General features: G+C 45.9%; 1 protein-coding gene across 1 annotated transcript in view; it reads right to left on the reverse strand.

Moving 5' to 3' along the window:
- TGM3 (transglutaminase 3) overlaps window positions 1–20,965 on the reverse strand; it is a 42,396-nt gene that overhangs the window by 8,260 nt on the left and 13,171 nt on the right. The window contains exons 3-10 of the mRNA XM_036906307.2: window positions 20,667–20,909; window positions 19,938–20,056; window positions 18,315–18,443; window positions 15,548–15,725; window positions 15,306–15,441; window positions 6,446–6,549; window positions 4,405–4,650; window positions 1,278–1,586 (exon numbers count right to left, since the gene is read on the reverse strand). Of these exons, the coding sequence (XP_036762202.2) occupies window positions 1,278–1,586; window positions 4,405–4,650; window positions 6,446–6,549; window positions 15,306–15,441; window positions 15,548–15,725; window positions 18,315–18,443; window positions 19,938–20,056; window positions 20,667–20,909 (1,464 nt within the window). The remainder of the gene's footprint in view (window positions 1–1,277; window positions 1,587–4,404; window positions 4,651–6,445; window positions 6,550–15,305; window positions 15,442–15,547; window positions 15,726–18,314; window positions 18,444–19,937; window positions 20,057–20,666; window positions 20,910–20,965) is intronic.

Raw genomic sequence — 20,965 nt, forward strand, 5'->3', positions numbered from 1 at the left:
GACAGGCCCTTATACCTGCAGGTGAACAATGAGGCTCAGAGAGGGAGGTGGACTTACAGGGCCACCCAGAAAGTAGGTGACAGCATCAGGCTTCTAGGACTGCTTCACCTGCCTCCTCCCCACTCCCCACTTTACTTTGCTGCCTCCTGTTGAAGTATGGCTTTTTAAAACCATTTCCCTCACATGAATTATTTTTGGCCTACAAAAATAGCTCTTCCCTTGAGCTTTGAAGGTAAATAACAGTCAGGCAGTTGCTCCTGGTATGGGGAAGAGTTCTGCTAAAATCCTGCCAGAAGACAGGTTGCTAGGGATGTTGCCTTCTGGCAGGTGTAACACACTTCAGTTTCTTTGCAGATGGAATTCTTTTAAGATGCGCTGCATAATTAATTAGTTTTTATTGGTTCCTTATATGAAGCAAATAGCCACCCCACCCTTGTTAATCTGCTTTGTGAATCCAGATTTTTCATAACAGCTTGAAGGATTTTGCCAGTGTGGGCACACCTGCATTCTAATCCTTCCAGAGCACCAGCCTGTTTCTGCTCCACCTTGTCACCTTCCATCTGTGCTACCCAGGAGCAAGGAGTCCCTGTTTCTCCTGATTCTCAGACCTCCAAGAAAACACATCAGTGTTGACAAAAATCAGGAACCTTCACCCCACTCTGCTGGCGGATGTGGAGGAACACCGGACAAGGGGCTAAGACCCCAGGGTATATTACTACCCTACGAGTGTCAAATCTGAAAAGTGATTCACTGTGGGATGGGGGGTGACAAATGAGAGAGATGTTAACAGTACAACCCAGAAAATGGGGTGTGGCACTGCATTTAGCATCAGGAAACCTAAGATCAAGATCCTGGCATTGTCACTTATTTGTTATGACATTTAATCTCTGGAGCAAACCTCAGTTCCTGCCTATGTGAAAAGGGATGAGGAAACCTGCCCTTTTTAGAAGGTCAAATGAGACAGAATATAAGGAAGCATGCTGCACAAGGGGAAAAGTGGTGTATACCTATATGGGATATTGCAGTATGCCTGTTAACTGCCAAAGCCTCCCTCCTTCCTCCCCCAGGGTACAAAAGGATTTGGTTGGCACCACTCCGACTTGTACTATTCATCACGCAACAACTTCTAAAACTTCAGAACCCACAGATTAACCACAGAAGCCGTGTGCACCTCCTCCCTAGCCAGCTGAGTCAGTTCCAACAGGAACTGTCCCCCTGCAGCAGAATATTAGCTACCTTGGATGCACGGCACCCTGGCAAACCACAGGGTGCATTACCTTCACTGGGATCCAGGGAGATTGTGACAGAGTCCTTCCACACCTCGTGAACTAGCGTGCCGTTGTAGACGATGGTCCAGGCTGTCATGTTCACCGTCACTGTCTTCATATCACTTGTCAAGTTTTTGAGTATCAAGCCCAGGTTGACTTCTTTGCCCACTGCCAGTATGCCAGTGACCTTGAACTTCCCAGAGATGCTAGGGTCCCGCTCCTCAACTTCCAAGCCTCTTGCAGATGTTGGGCCAAAAGATGCACTGGGTTTAAGTTTCCCCAGAGCCTTTTCAAACACTTGTCTTTCTTGCCTGGAACCTGGGAAAAGAGAGAAGCATGGCAGAGATGCAGTGGCAACTTGGACAAAAGACAGTGCGCTGCCTGGAGAGGCAGCCTAGTACTTCCACTGGTCCTGCTGCTGCACAATGATTTGGATCCAAGCAAGTGTCCAACTTCTCCAGGTCTCCATTTGATCCCCCTTAATGTGAGGCTCACAGACCAGCTGGTCTGTGGTGCTTTTCCAATTAGCTCTATATTTCCAAGGAGCTGTAGGGAGAGCTTTATCAGCAGAAAATTACTATATGGCTTGAATATTTTGCATAGGTGAATTAGGTTAGATTTCATTCTTTCCTCTTTTTTGGATACAAGGTCCCTTGTAAGACTTAAAAAACAAACAGATCCTTTTTAAATATATAACAAAAACTGATCTGGAAAGGGTAGAATGAGTTCATAAGCAAAAAAAGGAAAAATTATGATTGAGAACTGATATTAAAACTTTTCTCAAATCACTTTACTATTTTCCACCTTCTGAAGATACTTCGAGAGTTAAAGAGTGACACCTTTGTGTCAGTTGACAAGAACTTCCCATGGTTGGTATAGTTCTGAGTTACTAGTTAAAATTGTCAACAGAGTTCAGTTTTCAAAAATACAAAGGACAGGTATTCTGATTATGACTCCAACAGTGGGTGCTGCTGACTGTGATGAAATAAATAGCCCTGAGGATGGCCATGATGTACCCTAAAGATCATGGCTCTGGGGCACTAAGGGCTGAGTAACCAGCTCCAAGCCTGTGAGTCAGTGTTGACCACACAGTTCACACTAGGCTCCCCACCTTGACCTGAAGATAGGTCTGCCATCAAGGAGAAGGGGTTGACCTTCCAGGAACATAACAGAGGTACACAAAGAGAAGAATTACCATTTATATGTGCAGACCATGCTTATGGCCCCCACTTTCCCCAACCAACCTGTGAAATTTTTAAGACACCAGACAACTCATTATAAGCCCTTTAAAACTTAGCAAAATCTTTCCCATAAATTATGTGTGACAATGTGCTGAGACACCAGAGGGCAACTCAACCAAGCCCATCATGTTAGAATGAAAGTTCTAAGAGGAGAAACAACTGGTCCAAGTGACTGGTCAAACGTGGAAGAATGGGCTAGTTCCCAGGTATCTAGGCCCACAGTCCAAAGGTCTTTCCAGACACCCTACTGAAAAGGAGGCAGGCGGATTACCCAAGCTGACAGCTCCTGGTGGGCTGGGCTCCTTTTGGTGACTTTCCATTCTCTAGCTGAGTTGCAAGGTCACACCCAGGGCTGATGTCTATGCAGGGAGCTGAGCCTTCTGTGCTCAGGATCTCGAAGCAGGCATGTTTTGCATAATGAAGTTTGGAGCCCAGATGCCTCTATAGGTCATCTGCTGAGCTTATGCAAGACTAAGCTTCCTGCTACTATTTTCTCCCTTGGTGTGGCTGTTGCACAAATGCTTAGCAATGCACTTTATGAGCTTTTCTTCCCTGGTGCTCTTAGGGGCAAGGTGACATCATTAGGTAAAGATGGGCAACAGCAGGCAGGGGCTGCAGCATGGCAAGGAGTCCTGCAGGGATACCCATAACTCGGCATGGCCCCTCTTTGTTGCCTAGATGGTTTGGCTGGGACAGCCAGAGCTCCCAAGAAGCAGAATCAAGGTGAGACAGGTAAGCAACCCCCCAGGATCCTATATCCATGTGAGCAGCACACTACTAAAGCCACCTCAGGAGGCTGCTATTCCAATGGGGCTGCAGATGTTGAAGCTGATAACAATTCCCACTGTGTATTAGGCTTCACTCAGTGTCAGGCACTGCACATGGCACTTCATGTATACTAGCTCATTCAGACCCCGCTGAGGACACGCACTGCTATTTGCCTTTGCAGGGAGGAACCCAGGAATCTTAGATCCTAAGAATCCTGCTTGACGTCACACAGTTATAAATGGTCAGATTGGAGTTCACTTCCTGCCCTGGGTTATTTACTCCCTGGCTCCTACACTTGTTTCTATATTATTGCAAATATTTGTCTTACATCTGCCACCCCTGGCCTGCAAGCTTGGTGAGGGCAGGGGCCCCATCTGCTATGTTCTTTGCTGCCTCCCCAAAGCTGAGCATGGAGTAGGCGCTGGGGTAGGTCTCAGCACATGCTTATTGACAGAGAGAAGGGCTATTGGACCCTAGTCGTGGGAATGGCCTGCAGGGGCAGTTTGGGGCCAAACTGAGGCCACTAATCTCATTACCCTGGAGTTATGCCTCCAAATGTCCACGAATATCACCACCCAGAGGGGTCACCGTGTGGACTTGGCATCAGACCCCATCTCCCGTGCTCAGCTTTCCTCTTTAGTGAACCATAGCCAGCACCCCCAGCCAGCTCCTCCTCTAGCGCTATGCAGGGATTTACCAGAGCACTTCATTGACCCCCTGGAGCCACTGTCAGGATCAAGGGAAGCAACTATTTGTAAGCATTTAGAAGACTGGCCCTATTAAGGAGTGTGGCCTGCTAGAGCAAGCGGCTACTTCTAAAAATGTACCTGTGCTGTCACCGCATGTCTGCCATTAGTCAAGGGACGCAGCTGGAGACGAGCTGGACTGACAGCTGTCTGCACTCTGTGACAAACTTCTGCAGGCACTGCATCCACCCCTGACAGTTCTGTCCCCAAGGGAAACCAACTGGGTTGTTGGGTGTTAGGCACCAGAGAGCAGTGCCATCATTCAGGCAGAACTGGCTGGGATCACAGGAAGAACAGGAGGTATTTTCCTTTCTTCACCCTCCATGCTGTCTTCCCACCATCAAGCCCGGGATGGCACAGCCCCGGCGGTGACCTCCTTACCTTCTGGGTACTTGTACTTGTCTGTGATGTCCACGCGAGAGTTGCTGCCCACTGCCTTGGTGCTGATGTATTTGCCAATAATGTGTGGGTCTGAGGAGTTCTGCTTCTGGGTACCACTGGAGGCATCATAGATCCAGGTGACACGGTCAGCATTGACCTCCGCAAACACGAAGGGCATGTCAAAGTCCTGGTCCACATCACCCTCTCGGACAGCAAACACCGAAGCAGGGCCACACTGGAAAACCCCTGGGGGCCAGGGTGCAGAGATGGGTGCATGCTAAAGCCAGGCCCCTCTGCAACAGCCCCACTTCCCAGGGCCTGTTCCTCTGGGGGGCCCTCTGCAGCCCCCAGCTCCCCTGTCCCTGTACCCCCACTCCTTCAGCCCCGACTTTGTGCCCCACTCATTTGGCACTCAGCCCAGCCCCTCCCTGGCTACTGTTATTTTCTGCACCACACCCTCGTCAGACCCCACATCCAAAAGGCTGGCCCAATGCTGTGCTCTGTGGACACACGGTTCGTGTTGACCCACTGCCCCTGGTTTGTTTCCTAGAGAGGAAATTCATGCTGTCTTGTGTTCAGGGCCTAAATCATTCTTTAACCTGTAAATCTACCTCTGTAAATCATTCTTCCCAAATCATCACCCCATTCCTGGAAGACTTCCCTAAACACCCAGCCCACAGGGCCTCTTGTTCTTCTGGGCACCCAAGCCCTGGCCATCCACTCCCTTCTCTGGCGCTCAGCATGCGTAGGTGGGTGGACAGATGGAGAGATGGAGAGATACAGATGAGACATAGATTTGGATATATAGATATAATTCCATTCATAAAGTGCTCAGCTGAGAAAAAGCAAGGTGAGTGGAATAAAAAGAAGAGCATTATTCTAATTGTGTTTTTAACAAACAAACAAAATACATGTATATACACACAGACACTTTTTTATACCTGGAACAGTTACTTTCAATTTTTTTTTTTTACCATGACCTCTAGAAAGAAATAGATTTTACATTGTGGCACATTCTTGATCCTGAAACAGGATAATAGTTATTTTCACTATGTCCAAAGCACGCTGATATTTTCTTTTCTTTTCCTCCTCACCTCTTCCATGACAATCTATTTCATTTCTTCAAATGATGGTCACAACCTTCTAACTTGATTGCATAACCACTAATGGGTTGCAGTGAGATGAGAAGTTTGAAAAACAGTGGCCTGGAAAGTGTCTGGAAGTATTAACGCTACCTTCAAATTCCCCCAAATCTAGTAACACTCGTTGCTTCTGGAAGAGAGGCTGGGTTGGGGGAGGTAGTAAGACTTAATTTTCACTGTGAGTCTTTTTAGAATGTTTTGAAGTTTTTTTTTTAAAACTATGTGTGCTTATTAATTTTATAATTATTGTTATTTTTCTAAGTCAGAAAAAACAACTCAAAATGAAAGTTACAGATGAGACATGCTCTAAAGGTTGAAGGAGGGAAGAAGAAAAGTTTTTGGAGAGCCTGGGAGCCAAGCTCAGACGGGAGAGGAAGAGGGAGAGGGCAGGGGTGGCGGCAGAAATCTGGGAGCTTGGGGACAGGGATGGGGCCAGCCTGGGTGAAGGAAGCTCAGCTTGGCAGAGGCACATGCGTGGAGGTAGGTGAAAGAGATGCCGGGGTCATGATGTGAGGTCTGGGGCTGGGCCAGGAATTTGGGCTAAATCCTGTGAGCAATGGGGGACCGGAAGGTCCCTGTGCTGGAGGGGTAGGCTACTAAGGGCAGTGCTGGAAAGTCACTGCTGGCAGATGCTGCCTTCTCTCCCTCCTTTCCTGGCACGTGCTGGGGCCAGCAGCGATGGCCGCCGCGTGGGCAGAGGGAAGCCACTCGTTTGAACAGCAGCTTGAGCCAAGCAAAATTTTAGGAGGGGAAAGCTACTTTGAAAATAGTTTTGTTTTCATCCCATCGCACCTTGCCGAGATGGAGGAGACTCAGTATGTCACTGTAAAGAACTGAGAGGCCAGGACTAAGAGGGAGACCCAGGGAGGGGGCGTGGCCAGTGGGCCCGCGGGGGTTACCTTGGCTCTTCTCCTGGGGTGTGGCGTCCAGAACCTGCCATCCGTTGTAGGAGGAGCCCAGGTCAGCCCGCGCAAACCAGCCTTCATTCCAGACATGGAAGTTCCTGTAGACAGAACCACAGACTGCTGAGCTTGCCCGAGGCCACATGGCAGGTGGAGGCCTCCCTGGGTTGACACTGCAGCACCCCCTACTCATCAAGTGAGTTTAATTTGTGCCAACTATGTATGCACGTAACTCTCTATGCAATGGGTATTATTTTTATGCCCATCTCATAAAAGAAGAAACTGAGGTTCAGAGAGGCTAAGCAGCTAACAATGGCAGACTCAAAGTTTGGTCCCAGGAATGCCTAACTCCAAAACCTGGGTCACTGACCACCATGTTTTGCTATCTTTTCGAGGAGCCAAATGGATCTAGGTTAGAGCCAGCAGCCCAGCAGCCTACGCCACACAGCTTTCTCCTGTGCGTCCGACTGGGGTACACACGTGGGCTGAAAATGGATAGGGCTATGGCCAGAGTGACAGGTCTGGCTAAGAGCCACAAAGCCTCTGGGCTGAGGTCTGGATTGAGCAGTGACATAACTAGTCCTAAAATATTCATCACCCCCATCCCCTCATCTCCCAGTCTGTACGTCTCAGGTTCAGCCAGTTAGCCAGTCTTAGTCATTCCATCCCTTCATTTTGTCCTCTTTTTTTCTCCTTTCCACCCCCAGTGCAACCACATTAACATCAGCTTGGGTGGGTTTGGGTCCAACTAGAAGAAAATATAAGTCTGGCATGAATCCAAGGTCTATCCAACTTGAAAAAAATTTTTTTTATGTTCATGAGGTGGAGAAGGTGGTTTTAAGCAGAGTTGCCATGAAAGAAAAGACTGATGAATTTGATGAGGTAAAAATATTAAACTTGCATATACCAAACCAACGAACAAAAATTATAATTCTGTTTCCAATATGGAAGAATAAGCTCCTAATAGACAATCCCTTTTGCAGATAAAAGTAAACACTGCAGAACAAAACAAAACAAAACCTGATGGTGAACAATGCAGGAAGGTTTGGAAGGGAGTAGTCAAATCTTGGAGGGCAAGGCCAGCCATGGGGTGAGTTTTACTTTTGGTGATTTTGCCCTAAAGACAGGTCACAGCTGGGATAAAGTGCAGGGCACTATAAACTCCAGTAGACAGCCTACATCTTCTGACCTGAGGAGCCGAGAAACAGAGCCTGGGTAAACCAGGGTACCTAGAGAGTGAGGGGAAAGGCCTGGAAAAGAAAAAGTCAGAGAAGGGACCCCAGACTCATAGATACATAAACTCTGCCCAAGCCTTTGGGTGACCTCTGAACCATGCATGTAGGAGGTGACAAGCAGTCCAGCTAAAGATAAAGGAAGTGAACTGAGACATGAGTTGCTGCCCACCACAGGTGTGGAGACAGTTTGCATCTGCCCCAGGTAGGCTGCTAAAACAAAATGCTCGAATCCAGACACACCCAATGCCCAGGACACAATCCCAAATTACTTAACATACAAAGTACCAGAAAATGCAATTTACCCTCAGGGACTAACCCTAAAATAATCCAGATGTTGGAATTATTGGACAAGGACTCTTAAAGCAGCTATTATAACTATGCTCAGTGAACTAAAGGAAAATATGGTCACAACAGGTGAAAGGAGAGGAACTGTTAGCAGAGATATAGACAATATGTATTTATCTATAAAAGAGCCAAATGGAAAATTTTAACTGGAAAAAAGACAAATATCTGAAATTAAATAATTCAGTGGAGGGGCTTACTAGCAAGATAGAGATGACAGGAGAAAAGTTAGTAAACTGGAAGACAGATCAGTAGAAATAGTCCAATCTGGAGAAGAGAGAGAAAAATGGAAAAAAATCACTTAAGTAGGGGAAATGAATGGAACATATATGCTAGACAGAGATTTACTGTATATGATGAAGTGCTTACAATCAATACAAAAAACACAAAAGAAAAAGCCAAACATGTCAATAAAAGACAATGACTGGGCAATTTTCATTAAGAAATAGCAATGGTCACTAATCATATGAAAATAGTTTTAACCTCACTGCTAATAGTGGAAAATTAAGGTGAGAAAGAGATACTATTACAACTATTAGACTGGTCCAAGATGAAAGCGCAGGATGATGCACTTTGCTGTGTGATGTTCATTTCTGTGCGTGGGGAAACAAGCATTGGCATTCACGGCTGGTGGGAGCTTAAAATGGTATGGCATTTGTGGAGGGCAATTTGGCAATGAGTAGGCAAAACCTTTAGAAATCTACATACCTACAGAGTCAGTCTTTCCACTTCAAGGAATTTCTCCTATTAAAAACCTCACATGAATGCACATGGCAAGATGTGCACTGTAGCACTGCTTGTAATAGCAAAAATAATGGAGGAAAAATTCATCAGTAAAGGAATTGGATAAATTGTGGCACAGCCATGCAACAGAGTATCATGCAGCTGTCCAAAAGAACGAGCAAAATTAATCCAACATTTCATGGGAAGATGGTCAAAATATGTCCTCAAGTAAGAAAAGCAAGTTACAAAATAGTTTGTAGACTTATAGGCATAATAATGCATATAAATATGATGGACCTACTTGGATTTAGAAAATTATACATAAAGAAATCAGAGAACTTCCCCAATAATTCTATTATCTTAGATAATCACAATTTTGGTCAGTTTGATGTATATAATTGTGCATATGGACAGATTTTGGTGTACACTGAATTAAGTGTTACATTATTTATTTCTCTAATTGTTTTCATTTTCTATAAGAATTACTCATTACCTCTATAATTTTATAATTACAAAATAAATATTTAAAAAATGTGTATTACATAATAATAACAGTACAGTGTCAGCATAGAGAGTAGTGTGTTTTAACTGCCTTACATAACTCATTTAATCTTCACAACACTCTTATAAGATAGGCATAATTATTTCCCCCATTTGGCAATTCTGGCAACTGGGGTACAGAGAAGTTCAGTGACTTGTTCAAGGTCTCACAACAAGTAAATAGGTAAAGTGGGATTCGAACCCAGGGAGACGGGTGGCAGGGTCCATGCTTTTAACTTCCAAACTATACTGTCTCCCTAAATTTTTATTAATTGACATAGAAATATATACAAAAACTATAAAATAGACTATTAAAAAATTTTTTTTAGCTTGATCCCATTTGGGTAATCAGAACTCAATGTACATACATCGAGGTGTGTGACTATGACAGACTGAAATGTCTGGAAGGATCCATCTTAAGATGCCTTGGGTATTTTTTTTTGGGTAGTTATAATAGTAATGACTCTCCTTTATATATTTTTTATTATTTAATAATCAAGATGGCATTTTTATTTTGCATGCTGTAAGAGGCTTCCTGTGGGGACCAGATAGGATATGTGTGCATGGGGAGCGCTTTACACTTTGCAACTATCAGGAGTTAGAAGTGTCTCTTAAGTACTTACCAGGTGCATTGTGACCCTGCTATGTCCTTCAGGAAATATAGGGGAAATATACTTTCAAAACAAGGCAGAAAGTGATAAATTCATAAGAGGTGAACAAAAAGATAATTAATAATACTAACCAATATTATGAGTGAGGAGAAAGAATACTCTTATTCACTACTAAAATGAAACACAGGTTGTTAAAGTCTTTCTGGAAGGCAACAGCAATAGATGTCACAAGCCTTTAAAATGTCCATTCCCTTCAACCCAAGACATATCATTTCTAGGACTTTCTTATGGGACTAATCACAGGTGTGCTCAAGAGTTACATGTGAGAGTGCTCATCTTGTGCTATTTATAATAGGGAAACAACAGAAGCAGATAGGAAACTGAGGGATTAACAAATCATAATAGTAGGGAAAGAAATAATATTCAACCATATAATGGAAAACAAGGCATTTAAAATCTTACTTATGAGGATTTTTCAATGACAATAGGAAAATGCCCAGAATACAATGCTCCATCGAAAAAGCCCACTATTGAAAACGGTTTGTGAAGTGGTTGGTTTCCAGGTGTGGAGAAAAGTAGATATATTTATCTTAAGCTCTCCCTTGCAAAACGTATAACCCCAAATCTGTAAACAATAACCAATAGAGAAAAGATTGGATAGAAAACTACCAAACATTAGAAATATGTGAAATAGGATTACAGATAATTTTCACTTATTTATGTTTTCTGGAATTTCCTATCATTGTGAAAAAAATCATCATAAAAATGATGTGTAGGAATGCACAGAATATCTTTTTGAATGTGTCAGGATTCACTCAGGGGAAAGAAGGAGGCATGTGGGGAGATGATCCTGGGCGAGGCGAGAAAGGGATAAGAAATCAGTAAGAACTCAGATTTCACACTCATTTTGTTCCTGGGGGAGAACCCGAGGAGAAAGGGGGATTGGTTAAAAAAAAAAATTTGGTAAAATTTTATACTTATTTGCAAGATTTAAGATGGAGCAGATAACAAGTAGTAAATCCTGGTACCTCCCTCATTCAGAAGCCAGCACTTTACTCACACTTATTTTGCATGTATGTGCCTTTCAGATGCTCAAAGGTATCGTCATGGAAACTCTGGTTTGTCTCTGGTTGTGTGCCACACTCTCTCCCACCTCCCAACCTTGGGCTCTGTTCCTGTCTTGAGGGGTTTCAGGGGCAGGAGCTCAGGAAAAGGACCAGTTGTAGGTATTAGAACTACCTCAGGCATTTATTCAAAGATGCAGAATCTGGTGTCTCTTATCTCTCTATTGGAGTCAATTCTAACGTCATTGTTGAAGTTATGAACCACTGACCTACAGGAAGCAATTGAGTTATGCTTACCTTCGAATTCACAGGGTCAGGAGGCCCTGTCTAGAAAGTGACCCCAACCCCTACCCTTTGCTCTAATAAACACCTGTTTGTCCTTCCAAATGCAGTTATGATACCATCTCCTCCAAAAAAATCTTTTCCTGACATTCCTAGGGAATGTTAGGCACATCTCTGCGCTCTCTCTGAATCTGGCACAAAATTCATTCATTTGACTGCTCCACAGTGGGCAATCCTCTCAGGCAGCTGCGCCTCCTCTAGTGGGGTCCTGCATCTCACTCCTCTTGGTGCCCAGTGTGCAGGGCAGGATCTGGCACATGGTACATGCTTGGCCACACGTGCTAAATTGAATTATTCTGGGGTCACCCTTGGAGCTTGTTTTCCTTGCTACCAGTCTGAGCAAGGTGCTCTGGGTACTTGGAAGACTGGCTAAGTATCTGTGGAGGCTGGTGGCCAAGGAGAGATTGAGTTAGGGGCCAGGGGCTTGCGCTGAGGTGTGGGTGCCGACAGCTCTTCTCCAATACTGGCTGACTGCACCTGCCCGATCACAGAGCAGGGAATCCCCAAGTGCCTTCCACCTCGGGGCTCTATAGATTTTAAAAGTAGACTCAGATCTGTGACTCTAGAAATTCAGGAATCAAGTCAAAGGAATAAAGAAAACAAGATGGAAATGTCAAGATAAAGATAACCTTGGCCAAACTGCTTTAAATCATTTAGTGCTGCCCAGGGACTGAGCAGGCCCTCCTTTCCAGAGGCCCAGAAGGGAAACACATGAAAGGAGGGTCCCAAACTCCTGCAGATGTCCTGATTCTCAAGAAGTGCACACTCCAGAGCCTCGTGCCTCTTGAGCCAAACCAGCGGCACGAGCAGAATGGCTTGGAAGAAAATATATCCCTCTGGATGCAGTGAATGTGACTTAAAGGAATATCTGGGAGGAATTGCTGAAGTCCCTGATCTAGCTACAGAAAAGTTTAATAACTTATGTAAAGTCATGCACATACTTAGAATGCTGTTTAACCTTCCTTTTCTCTGGGCTTTGTTTCCTCATTTATGAAAAAAAGCCCTTCCTCCTCTAAGATCCTTCCAGCCCTTATGTTCTTTGACTTGAGAGAGTCCCGTTGCAGGGACCTGTATTCCACCCTTAATTCACAGCTTGACTTTGGGCTGAAGTCACTTCTCCTCCTGAGAGCGTGTGCTCCCACAGAGAAGCAGTGTTTGCCGCCCAGGTGTGACCCAAAGACCCCAGCTTCTCCATCTGAGTGTGTTGGGCGGCACCCAACCTATCCAGGGAAATCTCAAGGTAAGAGGTGTCAGATTTCTCAAGGTAGGATCAGCCAGGAGTAATAACATTCTGTGGCATCTGCGCTGTGCTTTGTAGTTTACAAGGCTGCCTGGATTCAAATCCCAGTTCCACCATTTCCTAGTGATGTGCCATTGGGTAAATGACCCTGTCTATCAGTTCCCTCCACTGTTAAGGTGGGGACGATCATAATAGTGCCTACCTACCTCTTCTTCCCTGAAGAGTAAGCCTAAGCACTTAGAAAAGTACCTGGCATACAACAGTTGCTCAACAAATTATTAGTTGCCGTTAATATTAAGCACTTTTAGATGCCGAACTGCACTTGATCCTTACATTCTATTACTTTAGGCAAACCTGGACAAGATTCTAAAAGCTTTCAACATTTGCAATATGCGAAGACTCAGACTGAAGGTTTTCTGTCTAAACCCAAATGGCCCTCATAATAATAGGCTAGTAAATTCTCTCCAGGCTAAAAATGACTCACGGTTTGGCTCCTTTCTGGGTGGGATCTACGTAGAAGGGAGGGGTAGCTTTCAAACGAGAGTGGGGTGAACTGAAGGTGCAGAGAATCAAAAAATTGATGCTGGTAAGAGATTTAACTCTAGTTGTAGGCCAACCCTTTATTTCACTGATGGAATTATTTGGGACTAGAAAGATGAGCTGCCTCACAGAAGTCCTAGCTCAAGAAGGTAGAGGGGCTGGAGCTAAGGCCCTGGACTCCCTGCCATCAGAGCAGCCAGTGCAGGTTCCCCACCCACAGCCGGAAGGGAGTGGAGGCCGGGGAGGGACCATCCGCTCTCTCTGCTTCTGAGGAGGGTTCAGGAAAGGCTGGTGGGGGAGGGAGGCGGAGGGATGCTGAGACTCACAGCAGAAATCAGAGCTCTGGGCCCTGACACCCTTCAAGGAGGCCCCTCAAATGAAGTGGTGACACCCTGGAATGTCTCCATGGGCCCATACTTGTCCCAAGATGATTAGGTTAGGGATGACTTATGAAGCTAATGTAGGGTGGTAGCGTGAACCATTAACCAAGAGATCTGGGTTTTACTTCCAAATTCAGCTTAAAAGCCCCACCTTCCTGTTCCCAGGAAGCCGTCCTTGACAACTCCTTCCCTGAGTTCCCACAGTGCTTACTGTCTGAATCACCACACACCGTCCCGTGTCACTAAGCAGCCTCCACTGATGGTGCCCTGATTCCCTGTTCCCAGACGGTGCCAGAAGTGCTTCCAGGGGAGGGACTGGAGTCTTAGGGTTTCTGGTCTCTCTGCAGGTACTAGTGTGCAGGGCGATCATGGGAGGGTTATGCCCAAAGGGACCGACCCCCTGAAGCAGTCATTTTTTGGACCAATCATCTCCTGTGTGAAGCAGACCAAGGCCAGGAGTGGCATTGCCCCAATGATCAGAACGGGCTGGAATAGGATTTGGGGCCCAACCAAAGAACATACCAGGAAGAAGAAAAGACACTGATTTATGAGAAGCCAGGAAACAAATCCTTGGTGAAATAGCAGCGTCATTACAAAGAAAGCTGTGATTGTGCAGACAAAGAAAGAACATCCGAAAATAAGCTTTCTCTCCTTCATTAAATCTTGGATCCATGTGACCTTGGGTGAATTATGTAAGCCTCACTCTCCTTCAGAGGGGAGGGTATGCTTACATCATTCAGTTCCATTGGTGGCTCATTGTTTATCTAACAGCTTTTTCCATTAACTTTTATTTTCATTAGTTACACTAGACATATTTCAGAAAAGTTGGACCCACTAATTCTGGGAATCACAAATAATAAAGAATATTTTGTATTGACTATCTCAAAGTTGAACATCTGGAAATAAGATGCCATCTGCTTTCAGGTTATCTAGCTATCATGTGTGCACATGAGTGATTATGTGTGTGTGTGTGCGTGTGTGTGTGTGTGTGTGTGTATCCTTTGAAATGGATTAAAACAACCGATTATTGACGTGTGTGCAGTACATTATGTATATAGACACATAGATATCTATGTGTACATACAGATATAGATAATTATTTTCAGTTGCCAGCTGGTAATAACTTGGTATGTGATATAACTTTAAATAACTGTAATAATATCTATTTTATGCATACATACAGCTATATGAAGTTATAGATATATGTCTCTAAGTTTCATATAACATACTTCCAGTTGGCATCTATTATACATACATATATATGTATGTATAGATACATGTATATACATATATAGCTACATACATAGCACATGGCATATTTAAGGTTAGAGATATATATGCCAAATTACATATAAAGCTTATTATTTTCAGATGGAATCTAGAATAAACTTTTTATTCTATCAACCAAAGTGCATAAAAAGCATATATGCATAAGAGAAAATGTGTTGCTTTTCTTTAAGAAAGCCCATAAGTCATATAGTTTGCCCAAAATAAAATAAACTCATATTTATTACTGGGAAATCAGTAGCTTAAGTATTTATCTTCTAAAGTAGCGCAGGTTCTAAGGCCCCTATAAATTCAGGGCAGTTTCACGGGGCCCATGAGCCATAACCTTCACGGGTAGCAGACATCATCCGATGGGGAGGTAAAGCCGACCATCAGACTGCAGACCCTTGAGAAGAGTGACTTTGGCTCTTGCTAGTTATGTAATCAGCATCATCAGCGTTTCTGTTCTCAACCACTTTACTTGCCTCCCAATTCCTGTTTGGAGCTGGGGCCAGGGGCCGGCATGAGCAAGGAGCTGCCCAGACCGGGTGCTCAGGAAGGGTCAGATACTCACCATACGCTATCACTGCCCCTCTCCATAGGCGTTCCATCGGCGTCATAGTACACATCCACATTGAGGTTTCGGTCCGTGTCATGTGCTGAGTTGAAGTTGGTGATTACCCGAGAAGGAATCCCCAGCGACCGCAGTGCTGCAAGTCAAGGGGCAGGTGAGGACTCGGGCTGCAGTGGGGATGGGACCTCAGGTACCCTGCAGCTGCCCACCGACCCCTCAAAGGCATGTCCCACCCAGCGTACCTGTGTTGAGGGTCCCAGCAAAGACCCAGCACTGGCCATACTGGACTGGCCTGAAGCCAGTGCGTTTCCACTCCTTGAGGATCTCCACGCTGCCATTCCAGCTCCTTGGGTCCTGGCCACCAGTGTAGTTGCCACTCCAGTTCCCAGCGAGCACACCACTGTCATCGTTGCTATTGACCTGGGCAGGAAAACCCCCAAATGGATCAGCACAGAGTTACAGGCAGAGTTCAGGGGATAAGGTGGGCTGATGAGGAAGAAAGCCAGGGAGCTGCTAAGTGCCTTTTCTGTATCTTTCTAGCTGATTTGGGAATGATAATAGTAATAATGGCCCCCGAGGGGCATAAGCAGTATATGAAGTTAAAATGCATTGCCTAGTGGGCCATGTTTTGTTGCCCCTCACCCATATATCAACCCTGTGCAGCAGGCTCAGGCTGCTGAGCCCCATGGCTTGTCAATGGCAAGGCAGGGTCAGAAAACCAGTCTGCCCACTCATGTCTGACTTGGGGGGCCCATGGCTTGAAATTCTCTTTTCTTTTATTGCTCTTCTAAAATGATCCTTTTAGAACACTAGCAACTAACTTCTTCTAAGAAAGAATAAGGGTGGCCTTCCATCCATTTATTCACTCATTCATTCATTCATTCAACTTAAGGCATGATTCTTGTGTAAGTAACAACCGCATTGCTGTGTGAAAAGAGCATTGGGTGGGGAATCAAGAGACCTGAGTTCCACTGTCTTTTAGAAACACAAATTGAAATATTTATGGATAGATGATGTAATGTTGCTGAGATTGATCAGATAATCTGTGGAGGAGGGGGTCAGAAACAAGACTGGCCTGGAGCTGGTAATTTCTGAAGCTGGTGATGGCCACATTTTACTTTTCACTCTACTTTTGTGAACGTCTGAACCTTTCAATAACACTAAGTTAATGGAGAAATCGGGTTACCAGCCCCGCTTTGCTGCTTGTCAGCTTGGTGACTGTCAGTAGGTCAATTCACTCTCTGGGCCTTAGTTCTTCACATTCCAATCCAGGGAAGGTAACAAACATGTAACCTCTCAGGTGGCTTCCAGCAGCCAAGTTTTCAGAGTTTAAGAGACTTGGACCAGCAATTATGCCAATTGTATAATGAGAGGCTGGGCCAGGATCTCCCAGGGCTCTCCCAGCCTGTAAGTACTGTGCCCTCTCTTTGTGGAGGTGGCAAGGCCTGTGTGAATGGACAGTCTGGAAACAGAAGGATCCTTGCCCAAACAGGCTGACCCAGCCTTCTACGCTGCATGGAAGGCCTGCGCTGTCGTCTCAGGATCAGACAAGTTGAGGCCTCCTCCAGGATGGAAGACGGTGCAGCCCATCGCCGTCTCCTGAGTCATAGGCGCTCCAGACACCAGGGTGGTAATCAGCAAGGTCATATCTGGCTGAAAGCTGAGTGTTTCAAAGCCCTGCACAGGCCATAATTAGCTCATGGCCCAGCCCCACCGAGGTCTGGAGAGCAGCAGGGAGGTGCAGCTGAGGAAACTGGTGCTGAGCTAAAGTGGCTTGTCCTGAGGTGGGAGTGAGTCAGCCTCACCCAACCTCTCCTGGGCCGAGGAGGCTCTGCTCCATGAGGCATGCTGAACTCCAGCTTCCCTTAACCGAGGCCTCAGCAGTAATCCCAGGCCACTTGGTTTTCAGGGTTCAGCCCAGGCCCACTTCCTTTCTGATCTTCTGGCTGCTCTGCTCTCTCCCCTCTCTTCAGTGCCTCCCCACCCCCTGGGCCTCTCCTTCTCTTCCTGCAGGTCTCCATCAGACTCTACTTTTGGGAAGCCCGCTCTGATTACCCCCAGGTATTTATCATGCAGTCAGAAGATTGTTCAAGTTTCTAACCACACAATGAGCTCCTTAGCTTGGATATTCCAACTCAAAAGTAAAGAAACTGAGAAATGCCTAGTTCATTAACAACAACGAAATGTTGCCTCTTCTGGGTAATTATTTAGCTTCAGAGAATTTAAGTTCAATAATTCTCTAATTTGTAGTTTTTTAATTTGTAACTTTTGAGCAAGTTGATCTCATGTTTGGACACTTCTGATGGAGGGGTTCTCTTCACACTGAGTACAGAGAGAGAGATTCCTCCAGGATCCAGCGTGCGTGCGTGCGTGTGTGTGTGTGTGTGTGTGTGTGTGTGTGTGTGTGTGTGTGGCACGTCTCTCACATGGAGGGACTGGATGAGTGAAAGGGGCCCTGGGCCGGCAGTTCGGGGCCTTGTTCTAGTCTGACTCACAGGCCATGTGTTGTAAGCAAGTCACTTCAGCATCCTGGGCTTCGGTGTCTCCAGTAAGGTAATGAGGGGGTTGGCCCCTCCCAGTTTGTCTGCTATGGAGGGGATGGAGCAAAGCCAGGGAGGTTACCACTTCAAGCTCTCTCAGGAGCTTGCGCCCTTCCCCAGAAGGTCCAGTGGTGGAGCAGTCTCAGCTCTGCCCCTCCTGGTCCTGGTGGGCACCAAAAGGGCAAGTTCCCTTGTCATCTCAGAAGGGCCTTGGGTGCAGTGGGAAGGGCTTTGGAGCCAGGCAGACCTGGGTCCACCTTTGTCTGTCTCTGCCACTTCCTCACTGCATGTCTCAGGCAAGTCCTTTGTTTTAGAGGAGCCTTATGCTCCCCATGTACAAGGTGAGGTTAACATCCCCAACTGTGTTCTCTGAGGCTTCAGCAAGATGACATGGCAAGAGTGTGTGTACCTACCCCACGGGTGGTTTTGATATGTGGTAACAAGTTATCATGGTTGTTCTATTACTCACCATTGCACTCAGCACCCGGCCAACGTATTTGGGGTCACCTCTGCGGGCCACATCAGTTGCAGGGTCACGGCGGAAATTCAGACTTTTATCCAGGACTGTGAGGCAAATGTTCAGAATGTCTTCTTCAAACTGTACAAAATGGGACCAGACGTTGTGATGGAAGAAATGACAGGTAGTGCTGGCTAATGAAGGGCACGGGAGCTGCGCTGGCGGGAGCCGTGGGCACTTCCCAGGTCCTTTCACTGCAGGGCCTCCAGAAGCAAGAGCTTCTGAGGAACAGCCACCCACCCCCCTTTAACCCAGCAAACTCATCCAACGCCCTACAGTACAGGAGGCCCTGTGCTGGGCCCTGAAAGGGAACAGGGCTCACTCACTGACGTGAACTTGGGAGTAAATCCCTTAACCTGTCTGGGCCTCGATTTCTCCATTTGTATAACAAGGGATCAGGCCAAGCCCATCTCAAAGTTTCCATCTAGCTCTATGATCTGGAGACTAATTATAAAGATAAAATATCTCGTTAAATGGCGGTATTTGAAAACATTTTCACAAGATGAGATTTATTTTTCGCCATAGCTTCTTACATGGAGACGGCCAAGCTTTCTCTTGCCTTAGGGTCTTTGCATGTACTGTTCCTCCTGCCTCCAGTGCTTTTCCCCAGGGTAGCTGTGTGACTCCCTTGCCTCCTTCAGTAGTCTGATCAAAGATCCCATCCTAAGAGATGCTTGCCCAGACCATGCCATGAAAAACAGCTCCCTTCCAGCCCTACGTATGCTCTAGCCCTTACCTCCCCCCACCCTTCCCCCAACTTTTTTTTTCCTCCCAGTAAAATGTGACAAGAGACCCAATATATAAAATATATAGTAGACTTGCTCTGGTCGACTAGAGGATGAGGCAGATGGCCACGCTCTCCCCCAGGGGACCTCATTCTAATGCTTTCCTTTGTCTGCTGGAAAAAAGAAAAGGTGGGGACTCCCTGTATGTTTTCTAGGCTCAGTACACCTGGGAACTCTGTGGACTCAGATGGGGGTCAGAGGATGAGGGACCGAGAGGCTATGGCTTTGAAAGGCCAAATGTTCCCACCAAGGAAGTTTCATCACATCCGTACATGGAGTGAACAACAGAAGCTATGTTAGTGTCCCAGGTGTCTCTACTGGGCCTTATCCTCCTTTGGTACCATGGTACCTTAATACTGCATTGCATCAATTTAGTTATATGACTGTTTTTCCCACTAGATCTTGATGTCCTCAAAGACAGGACATCTGTCTTTTTTTTCCCCCATTTTATTTTATTATTTTTTAATTTTATTTATTTAATTTATTTTTTAATTTTGGTATCATTAATCTACAGTTACATGAAGAACATTATGTTTACTAGGCTCCCCCCTTCACCAAGTCCCCCCCCACATACCCCTTCACAGTCACTAGGACATCTGTCTTATCCATCTCCTGTGTCCTTAGCGTGGCACACAGTAGTTGGCCAATAGATCCATTCATTCTGAATGAATGCATAAATAGAAGGGCAGGCAAATGGACGTATTTGGGAACTTCCACCTCTCTGTGGGACCAGTGCTGAGGTTCTTGGGTAACAGGAACATTACTGCTAACCTCCTGATGTCCCTTTTACCTGTCCAAAGTTCCAGCCAACCACACCAATTCGATTTGAGCTTCCCACATAGATGATGCCAGCATCTTCCTGAATGTACTCCTCTCTTTCAGCATGGTTACTCATAAAGACACCATCCTCTGTTTGACATAAAAATCAGGTATCAGGGACTGGAATCCTACACAGTCATCCTCTCACTTGGGAGTACTGGCCTGGAGGCTGGAGCAAGCCATGCCTGCAGCTTCCCCAACCTCCACTGAGGAATGAAGCCTGAGGCTATAATGCTTCCAGTTCATGTTGCGGGAACTCTGAGCTTGAAAGAGAAGCTAAAATGACCTGAAAGTCTGGAAATGAGACCCCAGGAATGAAATACTTGCTCCTTCAGGCAGGAAGCTATCTTCATGCTGTACAATTGTACTGTGGTCATTGTCCTGTACAATTACACCGTACTAGGCAGTTTGTAAAAGCTCATGAGATCCCTGAAATAGTCCCAGAGGAAAGGGCAGGATATCCATTTAATGGTGAGGAAATTGAGGCTCAGAAACTTAGAGTATCTGCCTAGACTCACATAGCTGATTAAGTGCAGAACTGGGAGTCCAACCCACGACTTCTTTCATCTAGCTTCGATGCTTTGTCCATATCCCCCACGTTTCCTAATCAAACCTGAGGCTAATGAAAATCATTCCCCTAACTCCTTTCCATGGGCGTTGCTAGGCGTGTGGCTGGGAGTGAGGGTGGTTAGGTACCTACCTTGTGACCAGGGGTTGAAGAGCAGTATGAATCTCCCAAGTTTCAGAATGATATCTTTGCCCCCGGAGGAGATCTGGATGCTCAGCGTGTACCATCCTATGGGGGCACTGGCAGGACTGAGGACGGAGATGGTCAGAACGTTGTCCTTGCTGTCCAGGAGCTGTGCACTCCAGCCTCCAGCACTCGTCCCGCTGGAGAGTGGAAACACAGCCTTTGTCCTGGCTGACTCTGAGGGGTTCGGCCCTGTGAAAGCAGACAGGACAATGGAAACCAAGAGGTGCTGGCCAGACTGTGGGGAG

This window comes from Manis pentadactyla, chromosome 5 (assembly GCF_030020395.1).
Source record: "Manis pentadactyla isolate mManPen7 chromosome 5, mManPen7.hap1, whole genome shotgun sequence".
Classification (NCBI taxonomy): domain Eukaryota; kingdom Metazoa; phylum Chordata; class Mammalia; order Pholidota; family Manidae; genus Manis; species Manis pentadactyla.